The 12,712-nt window shown below is 41.5% G+C and overlaps 1 protein-coding gene across 3 annotated transcripts in view; it reads left to right on the top strand.

The window, feature by feature from the left end:
• Window positions 1-12,712, top strand: part of LOC139160295 (LHFPL tetraspan subfamily member 4 protein) — a 107,106-nt gene that overhangs the window by 86,241 nt on the left and 8,153 nt on the right. For all 3 annotated transcript variants that reach the window (XM_070738005.1, XM_070738002.1, XM_070738004.1), the window contains exon 2: window positions 3,145-3,381. In XM_070738005.1, coding sequence (XP_070594106.1) covers window positions 3,145-3,381 — 237 coding nt within the window. The remainder of the gene's footprint in view (window positions 1-3,144; window positions 3,382-12,712) is intronic.

Genomic DNA, 12,712 nt, shown 5'->3' with positions numbered 1-12,712 from the left:
GTACTTTGAAGGTCTCAGCAAGGCAGGATATGAGGTCATCCTTGAAGTGTTATTGTACTCAGCATTGTACTCAGAGTCTTCGGAAAGGGGCGGCCTACAAATATAATAAATTATTATTATTATTAATAATAATAATAATAATAATAATAATAATAATAATAATAATAATAGGTCTAGATTCTTTTATATATTCCAAATCTTAGGACTAGAGCCACAAGAAACCTAGCCGTTAGACAGTGGTTTACTAAATTTATGTTGGTGTGTACATTAGACTACAGTATCATCAAGGAAAATGGGATAATATATATTGTACACTACAACATATAAACAAAGCAAGTGATGAAGGTAAGAGAAGAAGCCAAAGACTGTGGGAAAGCACCCACTTTGTATTAAGTGGTTGTGTTCTTTTCCACCCAACAGGATTTTCTCATGCAAGATATTGAAGTAGGCAGCTTTGTTTGTTTACTGATCGCCATCACTGCTATAGGTGCCATAGATTGGGAATCTAAGTGGAAGTTCAAGTCAGTCTTGACAGTTGTGCAATATCACCACCATCACCGCCAAGACAACATGAATTGAGTACATGTCACATTTGCTTGGAAAACGCATTGAATGTTCACAATGGAATCCTTGGGGAATAAAAATCTCTGTCAGTGGGAAAAAAATATTTATATCTCAGTTTGAACAGTGGAGTCCTGCAGTTTTTCTCAGTTTTCTGTTGGAACCCTCTGAGCTTGTGATTGTTTAACAGATCTTTTTAAAGTATCATAGAAACATAGAAGATTGACAGCAGAAAAAGACCTCATGGTCCATCTAGTCTGCCCTTACACTATTTCTTGTATTTTATCTTAGGATGGATATGTGTTTGTCCCAGGCATGTTTAAATTCAGTTTCTGTGGATTTACCAACCACGTCTGCTGGAAGTTTGTTCCAAGCATCTACTACTCTTTCAGTCAATTAATATTTTCTCACGGTGCTTCTGATCATTCCCCCAACTAACTTCAGATTGTGTCCCCTTGTTCTTGTGTTCACTTTCCTATTAAAAACACTTCCCTCCTGAACCTTATTTAACCCTTTGACATATTTAATTGTTTCGATCATGTCCCCCCTTTCCCTTCTGTCCTCCAGACTATACAGATTGAGTTCATGAAGTCTTTCCTGATACGTTTTATGCTTAAGACCTCCCACCATTCTTGTAGCCCGTCTTTGGACCCATATCCCAGTGGCCGGTCAGATCCCACCAAGCTGGCCTTCTCCAGGTCCTGTCAGCCAAGTAATGTTAGCAGAACACCTTTGCCGGCAGGCCTGGGGCCATTGAGCTTTGCCATCTTGCTCTGGCCCATAGTATGATTGGGATGGGATGAGTTGGGATGAATGATTTTAATGTTGGGAATTTTTAAGTCTTGTGTTTTGGGGTGAGAGGTGTATAATTTTATCTGTAATTTTGTATTGATTTTATGCTGTGTCCCCTGGAGAAGGGCGGCCTAGAAATTTGATAAATAAATAAATAACAGATAAACAGAGTTCAGAAGCGTGCGCTTTTTTCATTCTCTGCGCATGCACAGAAACTTTTCACATGGGCAGAGGGTTAAAAAAAAAGAAAAGAAAATGGCGATGCCTGTGTGGGCGGAGCCTCACACTGCCACTGCTACTGGTTCTCTGAACCACTGGCGGCCATTGCTACTAATACACCTGAACCAGGCCAAACTGGTAGCATTTCACGCCTGCCTTGCAGGTCATCTAGTCCAATTCCCCAGCCCAAGCAGGAGACCCTACATCTGCCTCCACCTAGGATCAAACGCACAACCTCTAGATTGTGAGGCAAGAGCTCCACTCTAGGCCACAGCGGATGATTTTCTTTTATTTAATTATTATTTATTAATCAGATTTGTATGCCGCCCCTCTGCGCAGACTCGGGGCGGCTAACCACAATAAAAAGACAATGTAAACAAATCTAATATTAAAAATAATCTAAAAAACCCCAATTTAAAGAACCAATCATACATACAAACATACCATGTATAAATTCTATAAGCCTAGGGGGAAGGGAATATTTCAATTCCCCCATGCCTGACGACAGAGGTGGGTTTTGAGGAGCTTACGAAAGGCAAGGAGGGTGGGGGCAACTCTGATATCTGGGGGGAGTTGGTTCCAGAGGGTCAGGGCCGCCACAGAGAAGGCTCTTCCCCTGGGTCCTGCCAGACAACATTGTTTAGTCGACGGGACCCAGAGAAGGCCAACTCTGTGGGACCTAACTGGTCGCTGGGATTCGTGCGGCAGAAGGCGGTCCCGGAGAAATTCTGGTCCGATGCCATGAAGGGCTTTATAGGTCATAACCAACACTTTGAATTGTGACCGGAAACCGATTGGCAACCAATGCAGACTGCAGAGTGTTGGTGTAACATGGGCATATTTGGGGAAGCCCATGATTGCTCTCGCAGCTGCATTCCGCACGATCTGAAGTTTCCGAACACTTTTCAAAGGTAGCCCCATGTAGAGAGCGTTACAGTAGTCGAGCCTCGAGGTGATGAGGGCATGAGTGACTGTGAGCAGTGACTCCCGGTCCAAATAGGGCCACAACTGGTGCACTAGTTACGTCTTCAGGGCTGAAGGGAGAAGAGGTAGAACTCTTTTAAACAGAGACTTTGGTTTCTATTTTGGGATGCCGTGTGAGAGACTTCCTATCAAGGTTCCAGGTAACATCCGAACTAAATCAGAATCCGAGTCAAAGTACTCCTCAAAGTTCCAAATTTATTTCCGGAGCCATCCTGACACCTACACAGGGAAGCCTGAATCTGAGTTCCCCACCCAGTTGAAAGTTCACATCCCTTGTCCCCCACCCACAAAACTTGTCACGATGCCCACTCCAGATTGTGCCGGCGTGGCCAGTCCTCCTTCCGCTTCCACCCAGGTGGGTGGGCATAGGATGGCCTTGAACTACTCAAAAGAATGCTTTGTGGCTGCTCCTGAAAATCACCCCCCCCCCAAGTTCCCATAAATATCAGGCCTTCTATAGATAGTGTGCAAAGCGGTTAATGTCTCACCCCCTTCTGCACCGGCTTGACAATTGCCTTCATCTGCAACCAGCTGATATGAGCGTTGCCTGGTTAACAATCCGCCTTCCTTCCTCTTGTCTTTGTCCAGCTCTCTGCCTGGTGCTGGGCTGCATGATATTCCCAGATGGCTGGGACTCAGAGACCATCAGGGACATGTGCGGGGAGAAGACGGGGAAGTATTCACTGGGCGACTGCTCCGTGCGCTGGGCTTATATCTTAGCCATCATTGGCATCTTGAATGCCCTCATCCTCTCCTTCCTGGCCTTCGTCCTCGGCAACCGGCAGAACGACCTGCTTCACGAGGAGCTCAAAACAGAGAACAAAGGTGAGTGCCCTCTGCTTTGCACACACAAACACACACACACACAGGGGACGACAACAACACACCCCACCACTTCACCCATTCTGCATGCAGCTGAGGCCTTCAAGCAGCAGTCATCAAAAATATTGGAGTAACTACACTGCTCAAAAAAAAAAATAAAGGGAACTTTCAAAGAACACATCCTAGATCTGAATGTGTTCTGTCGGGCTCTCTGGTAGAATCTTCCCAAAAATTCACAGGTACAAATTTCAGACACACACACGTTTGAAAATTCAAAACAATGTTCTTTATAATGAAAATTCACTTAAACCAAGCCCTCTTTTGGTATAGCAAAGAGCACTCGTCTCCAAACAATCTGGTAATTTGTACAAGTCCCTTATCAGTTCTGTGATACTTAGCTTGTAGCTGTGAGGCAATTCACAGTCCTTCTTCTTTCACAAAGTGAAACACACTTTGCTCTGGTTTAGTTTCAAAGCAGGGAAAAATCAGCACACAAAAGGTCAAAGTCAGTAAAGCAGTCACAAAACACAACGATCAGATAATCCTCCACAATGGCCAAACCCACAGGCTGCTATTTATAGCAGCCTCACTAATTACCACAGCCCCACCCAACCACAGGTGGCCTCATTTTCTTTGATAATAATCTCTCAGTTGTTGTTGCCTATGCATCGCTCTCCGCATGCGTGGCTGTATCATTAACTCTTGTTCTGAATCCAAGGAGGAGCTAGATAATTGATCTCCTTCTGAGCTGTCTGCCACACTCTCCTCCTCCCTGTCACTCATGTCTTCTTGGTCAGAGGAGCCTTCATCAGCAGATTCCACCGGGGGCAAAACAGGCCTGCAGCATGTGGATGTCTCCCCTACATCCACAGTCCTTGGGGCAGGAGCTGGGCCAGAGCTAACCACAACAGAATGAATGCAATATTCTCATTGAATACTTTGTTCTGTACAAAGTTGAATGTACTGACAACATGTGAAATTGATTGTCAGTGTTGCTTCCTAAGTGGACAGTTTGATTTCACAGAAGTTTGGTTTACTTGGAGTTATATTGTGCTGTCTAAGTGTTCCCTTTATTTTTTTGAGTAGTATATGATAGGTTGCCTTCTTATTCAGTGCAGAAATGCATGTGGAAAGATTTTTTTAAAAATCACCTGAAATTACAGGCATTTAACCCAATGCTAGGGAACAATGTTAGAATTCCGGTGAGGTAAGAGCTTCAACTTACAACAGTTTCATTTAGTGGCCATTCAAAGTTACGGCATCAGTGAAAAAGGGGTGCACTTATGACCGTTTTTCACACTTAAAACCACTGTAGCATCTGCCACGGTCACGTAATTTATATGCAGATGCTCAAACACTGACTCACATTTATGATGATTGCAGTGTCCAGGAAAAAGCTTCTATTCTGACACTCTGGAAAATATGTTTACAATCCGACCAATCAGTCGTTTACAGTGGGGGTGTCCCTCTGATCTCCCTGCCAATCAGCTTGAAGCTCTGTTGGGAGAATTAGTGCTAGACTTATGATTGGGGGTCACCACAACATGAGGAACTGTATTAAGGCATTAGAAAGGTTGAGAACCACTGTCTTAGGTGGACAGAAGCTGAGGAGAGAAACAGGAGCTCGCTGTGTTATGCTATGCAGTGCTTGGGCTCGAACTGCTAGAGCTAAGACCGTCTCCAGCATCATCAAGTCACTGAGCCACAGCACCTCTTAGTGAGCCATTAAAGCTGAAACCAGATAAGAGAAGGCCCTTATGCCAACATTAGCATCTTCGGAAGAGTCTCCCTGGCTGTCCTGAATCACTGTGCATCTTCATAAAGAGGAGAGGCTGCTCAGCAGATAATTAGGTTCCCAGACATTTAGGGCTTTAATCCGATATTTTAAGTAGCACAACCCTGTCCAGTTCATTGCACAAACTTTCTTCCTCCTCCCCAATGAATTATTTTGGCAACTACATCGTATTGGCAAACCCAAAAAGGATTTTATCTTATAGGACAGTGATAGTGAACCTTTTTCCCTTGGGTGCCAAAAGAGCATGTGTGTGCACTATCATTATTATTATTTTATTATTATTATTATTATTATTATTATTATTATTATTATTATTTATTGGATTTGTATGCCGCCCCTCTCCGTAGACTCGGGCCGGCTAACAACAATGATAAAAAAAACAACATGTAACAATCCAATTAATAAAACAACTAAAAACCCTTATTATAAAACCAAATATACACACAAACATACCATGCATAACTTGTAATGGCCTAGGGGGAAGGAATATCTTAACTCCCCCATGCCTGGCGGCATAATTGAGTCTTGAGTAGTTTACGAAAGACATGCATGCGAGAGTGCCCACACCCATAATTCAGTGCCTGGGGAGGGCAAAAACAGCTTTCCCCACCCCCTGGAAGCCCTCTGGAGGCTGGAAACGGCCTGTTTCCCAATTTTTGGTGGGCCATGTAGGTTGGTTTTTTGCCCTCCCCAGACTCCAAAGGCTTCCCTGGAGCCAGAGGAGGGTAGAAATGTCCTCGGCCATCCCCTGGAGGCTCTCTGGAAGCCAAAAACTCCCTCCCAAAGCCTCTGTGCGAGCCAAAAATCAGCTGGCCGGCACCCACATGCACGTTGGAGCTGAGCTAGGGCAACAGCTCGTGTGCCAGCAGATAGGGCTCCGTGCCATAGGTTCGCCATCACTGTTATAAGATATCTAACTGGATTTTAAGATATTATATTATAGGACCGTGATGGCGAACCTGTGGCATGTGTGCCCAAAGTGGCCCACGAAGCCATGTTGCCCGACATGCGCAGCCTTGCCTGTTTGTCTTCCGAGTTTCTGGTGCACATGCATGCACAATGACCAGCTGTCCTTTATTTATTTATTTTTATTTATTTGTTTGTTTAGTTTATTGATTCATTTTGTCCACTGCATTTTGGCAGTGCCAAAAACCGATGTGTGCATGCACACCAGCCAGCTGATTGCCGGATGCACATGCTTGCCAAAACTCAAAAGTTCAGCTTTTCCAGAGTGTGATTCCCTTCATGCACATGGCAGTGTTGAAAACCGCCCAGCTGATTATCGGGCACAAGTTTGGCTTTTCCAGAATGTGGTCACTTTATGTGCACAGCAGTGCCGAAAACCAGCTTGCACATACATGCCGGCCACCTGATCGTCAGTTGTACATACACGCTGGAACCCAGAAGTTCGGCTTAGCTCATGCATAAATGTGTGTGGTATTTCTGCGCAGTGCCGAAAAGGTTGGCCATCACTGTTATAGGATCTCTAAAAGGATATGTTTCTCTAAAAGGATGTTTATTTTATAGGATTCTCTTGTAAGATAAAATCACATTTCCTGTGCATTTTTTCTTTCTTTTTTTTTTAGTATAAATTTTAATAAATATTAAACTAGTGGCCCCTAGTTTATGGGCATCCAAATCTAAACAATAAATTTTAGAGAGAACAAAAAAAAAAGAAGCCCATCACAAATTAATATTGAAATAAATAAAACTAAGAAAGAGAAGGCTAAGTACAGAAAGAAATGATAAAAAATAGGATAATTTCGCTCTGAGTCCTCGGAGAGGGGCGGCATACAAATCTAATTAATAAATAAATAATTTCAAACTTATTTCTTAACACTGTGATTGCAAAACGATCCCAGGACTGAAAGGATTAAATTTTACATTTTGTTCTAGCCTTAAAAGGGAAAGAAGCATCACAGAGAAATTGTCTGGAATGAATAAAGATTAGATTAGATTTATTGGATTTATATGCCGCCCCTCTCCATAGACTCGGGGCGGCTTACAACAATGATAAAAAACAATACATAGTAACAAATCTAATATTTAGCCATCTAAATTACAGTTTTAGGTTAAAAAATCCAAAAGAAACCCCAATATATAACAAACAAGCACACAGTCGAATCATACACAGAAACTACATGGGCAAGGGGGAGATGTTTCAATTCCCCCATGCCTGACGGCAGAGGTGGGTTTTAAGGAGTTTCCGAAAGGCAAGGAGGGTGGGGGCAATCCTAATCTCTGGGGGAAGCTGGTTCCAGAGGGTCGGAGCCACCACAGAGAAGGCTCTTCCCCTGGGTCCCACCAGACGACATTGTTTAGTCGACGGGACCCGGAGAAGGCCCACTCTGTGGGACCTAACCGGTCGCTGGGATTTGTGCGGCAGAAGGCAGTCCTGGAGATATTCTGGTCCGATGCCATGTAGGGCTTTATAGGTCATAACCAACACTTTGAATTGTGACCGGAAACTGATCGGCAACCAGTGCAGACTGCGGAGTGTTGGAGTAACATGGGCATACTCAGAGAATCCCATGATTGCTCTCGCAGCTGCATTCTGCACGATCTGAAGTTTCTGAACATTCTTCAAAGGTAGCCCCATTTAGAGAGCATTACAGTAGTCCAGCCTCGAGGTGATGAGAGCCTGAGTGACTGTGAGCAGTGAGTCCCGATCCAGATAGGGCCGCAACTGGTGCACCAGGTGAACCTGGGCAAACGCCCCCCTCGCCACAGCTGAAAGATGTTTCTCTAATGTGAGCTGTGGATCGAGGCCCAAGTTGTGGACCCTCTCTGAGAGGGTCAATACTTCTCCCCCCAGGGTAATGGAAGGACAGATGGAGTTGTCCTTGGGAGGCAAAACCCACAGCCACTCCGTCTTATCCGGTTGAGTTTGAGTCTGTTGATATTTCAAATCTTTGCTGGAAATACCATATGAACAACATAAAGGGGCGTTTTACAGAAGACATGTGAAAAAGCCAAATCAGAAGATTTTAAAGACTAATGTACAGCTTTAGGGACAGGATAGACAACTAGGAAATAACTTTCTTTGTATATTTATGACAATTGCTATGTCATATATGACTATATATTGAGAATGTGACTATATTCTCAAAAGAGGAAAGGTTTGACCCTACCTACAATAGAGGAACAGTTGGTGAAGTAGATGGAGCTGGATAAGATGGGCAAATTGATTTTTTTTGCTTGGAAAGAAAAAAAGCCCACAATATTGTATCTACTTTTATGGGATGGAAACGCTTTCTAGGCTTCTTTCATGAAAATGAAAAAAAAAAATACACTTATGGTTTTGATGGTTAGAAAAAAATGGATAATTAGAAACATCTCTTTTTTTCTCGTGGTGCTCAAAGTTGCATCTCACTCGGAGAGGCAGATAAAAGTGTTAGATAATGAATAGACAAGACCAGATTCAAATGCTCATTAAGCATGAGGTGACACGAGGTCAGTCCTGTATCCCCCACACCTCGCCTGAGAGGAAATATAGGCACTCTCTGCCTTTCTTCTCCGGATCCTGCCAAGTTCCTAGATGAAAGCCAGAGAACCAAAGGTGCCTAATTGGAAATTTAATTAATCAGAATAAATCTCCTGGACTCTGGGTTCCCTCCATCTGTTTATATTAAGGAAAGGCAGACTTGCCAGCAAGAACCAAATGCTGAAACAGCAAGAAATAACGATGGGAAGAATTTTTTTAAAAATCTACTACAACAACAGGCAAATCTGCTTTCCATTCATATGTGGAAAGACAGGCAGAGAAAATTCTCTATTTATTTTATACCCTAAGCTACTAGACTTACAATCCTAGGTTTAGAAAGCTTAGAACTATGTCATCTTAAACACGACCTAAGCATAGCCCATAAAATCATCCGCTACAACGTCCTTCCTATCAACGACTACAAGGACACAACAGATACAAACTTAAAGTAAACCACTCTAAACTCGACTGCAGGAAATATGACTTTAGTAACCGAGTAGTTGATGCATGGAATTCACTACCAGACTCTGTAGTATCGCCACCTAGCCCCCAAAACTTTACCCTTAGACTATCCACTGTTGACCTCTCCCGATTCCTATGAAGTCAGTAAGGGGCGTGCATAAGTGCACCAGCGTGCCTTCCGTCCCCTGTCCTAAGGTTTCTCTCTTACTAGTATCGTTCATATAAATATTATATCTTTGTAAACCACCAATACATATGTGATAAAACAAACAAACAAACAAATGAATGAATAAATAAATAAAATTTATTGGATTTCTAGGCTACCCTTCTCCAGCGGATTCAGGGCAGCTTACAAAGTAAAATCAAATGCGAAATACAAAATATGAGAATCCCAAAGATAAAAACTGATCTAACCCCCTAACAATTAAAACCATACAACCCGATTTGTCCAATCACAATCAAACTCTCATCCAACAAGCCGGAGCAGAATGCCGGTGCTCAATGGTATGCAGTCTATCTGGGCCATTACAGGTCAAAGGTCTGTCTATACCAGTATTCGTTGTTATGCAACTCCTTATCAAATGTATTAACTGATTTCACCGTTTTGCATTGTGTTGGAAGTGCGTGTTTTGTGTGCATTCGCTGGCGCCACCTACATCACATCGGGGAAATGACCATCTGCAGAAGCCTCTGCGCGTGTGCAGAGGGTTCTTTGCCAGCTGCTTTCAAGGAGCGGTGACCGGAGGACTGGTTCGGGGGTGTAGCCAGCCGGCCATCGCTGCCTGTTACCTTTTCAGGGTGGAGCTATTTGTGCTTCCTCTGTTCAAAGGTTAGCAATGGTGACCCAGATGACTGGTACCCGAGAGCCCATAAAGCGCTTGTAAGTCCCCATCCAAAGGATAAACTCATGTCCAAGCCATGCTGCAGATCTTTTTTTAGAAACTTCCACAAATGCCGCCACCACCAGCATCACCCAAATTAAAGTAGCCTGATGTCGACTGGCAGGTTTTCAACTATTGCCTTCTGCAGTTAGTTGGCAGCCATGATTATTCCTATGCTTTGCAAAAATGCCACTGCTGCGGATTAAATTACTTTTCATTTCACACCTAAAACAGCCCTCTGAATGGCTGGCCATTCTGTCTAGTCCATCTATATTCGATGTTAGGCAACGACGGTAGAGAGAGAGAGAGCTTTATGAGCGCCTTAACAAAAAGAAAGCATCGGTTTTAAACCCTGCTGTTCTGTTTAAGAAAAATAACAAATCTTATGTTCCCGGGTCACCCTGACCCGGACCGAAAACTCTTCATTTGCAGTGCTTATGTTTGGTCTTTTTGAAAGCTTTTTTCACTTGGAAAGTAGTCTGAACATTTCTGCACACAATGATATGAAAATTGAAATGAAAAAAGTAAATCTTATTGGTTTATTTTGCGGATATAATGCACGCCCCCCCTGTTTTTGTGAAATTTTTTTCAATTTATGGATAGTTTTGCTTGCAAAATGCATTCTATTTTACTAAAGTTGCTATGGGATTGGTAGCTTGAACATTTCTGAACATAATGATATGAAAATTGAACTGGAAAAATTGATGCATATTGGTTTATTTTGTTGATGAAATGCACGCCCCCCCCCCGTTTTTTTTAAATAGTCTTCACTTTATGGATAGTTTTGCTAGCAAAATACATTCTATTTTACTAAAGTTGGTGTGGGATTGGTAGCTTGAACATTTCTGAACATAATGATATGAAAATTGAACTGGAAAAATTGATGCATATTGGTTTATTTTGCACATAAAGTATGCCTCAATTATTTCAATTTATATAAAAATTATGCTGTTAATTTCAAACTTACATACTTTTTTTTAGTAAAATGGATTTGTTTCATAAAATTAGTTCTCTGGCTACAATGTGGTTGATTTTCAAAAGGATATTCCAAATATTTCTAGACAAATATGTATAAACAGTGACAATAATGGCACACAGCAAGGCCGAGGGGGGGGTGGCCCTTTTGTGGCAAAAATAAACCAATAAGAACCATTTTTTTCAGTTCATTTATATTTTTCTTATATTCAGAAATGTTCAATTTAGTATATCAAACCTTTTTGGGGAAAATTCCTTAGGGATTTGTAGCCTTAAAAAATAGAAATTGACACGAAATTAAAAAAGGATGGGGGGAGGGGCTTTTTGATCAAAATAAAAATATAAGTCTCAATTTTTCCAGTTCAATTTTCATATCATTATGTTCATAAATGTTCAAACTAGTTTTCCAGTTGAAAAAGTTTTCAAAAAGATCAAATTCAAGTACCTAAAAAAATTATTTTTGGTCCGGTCACATACGAACAGAAACAGATTCAAAGTTATGATTTTTTTTTGCCCAGAAAACAATTAGCCACCACCCCAAAAATATTTTTTGATGATCAGCATTGTTAAATTGAGTAAATGAATGCCTAAGATTTTAAAGAATATTTCGGATTTGGAGCATAAAAAAATAAAAAGTGAAAATGGTTGCAAGCAGCCAAGGGGGGGGGGAGGCCTTATTTCTGATGTTAAAAAACCAATAAGAATCATTTTTTTCAGTTCCTTTATATTTTTCTTATATTCAGAAATGTTCAAGCTACCAATCTCACACCAACTTTAGTAAAATAGAATGCATTTTGCAAGCAAAACTATCCATAAATTGAAAAAAAATTCACAAAAACGGGGGGGGCGTGCATTATATCCGCAAAATAAACCAATAAGATTTACTTTTTTCATTTCAATTTTCATATCATTGTGTGCAGAAATGTTCAGACTACTTTCCAAGTGAAAAAAGCTTTCAAAAAGACCAAACATAAGCACTGCAAATGAAGAGTTTTCGGTCCGGGTCAGGGTGACCCGGGAACATAAGATTTGTAACTTTTTTTGCCCAGCAAAAACTAAGCCCCCCACCCCCCCAAAAAAATTCTCATAGAGAGAACCCCTGAAATGATAAATAGTCATGAAATTTCAAGTTTCAGATATGCAGGGAAAATTTTTTACAGGGACTCAAACTTGGCTTCGGGTCACATACGACCCGAACAGAACAGCAGGGTAAAAGAACAAAATGGCAAAATGAGTAATGAAAGAATGGCAGGTCGCTGCTGCTGAAACCCGGCCTCATTTTTCAGGACTTTAAGGACAATTCAGGGGCCCTATTCAGATTGTAGATGAAAAACAGTGCTCGTCTAATAGCGCATTAAGAGAACACTAAACTAAATGAGACACTGTGGTCTTCAAAGGGATTTGTGAGGAAGTGCATGCTATTAAAACCCCAGCCCTTGCTTCTGAATAATTAACAATAGCAGGAGTATTTAGACTTATGTAGACTTAGACTAATTTTATTGTCACTTTAAATGTACACTAATTGGCATACAGTAAAAGGAAATTCCATTGCATACAGCGCTCAAAATGTCACTACTTCCAATATACATTACATAAACATTACTAAATAAAATAATAATAAATAAATACAAAATTATGTCTATACCCACGTATCTATATATATTATGACACGGAGAAACAACACAGTCTAGTCTGGATGTATATACTGATTCATACTGCTTTTTAAGGCCTCTCTAG

This window comes from Erythrolamprus reginae, chromosome 2, assembly GCF_031021105.1.
Source record: "Erythrolamprus reginae isolate rEryReg1 chromosome 2, rEryReg1.hap1, whole genome shotgun sequence".
NCBI classification, from domain to species: domain Eukaryota; kingdom Metazoa; phylum Chordata; class Lepidosauria; order Squamata; family Dipsadidae; genus Erythrolamprus; species Erythrolamprus reginae.
Note: the sequence above shows the minus strand (reverse complement) of the source record. Positions and strands in the feature narration are given on the sequence as shown.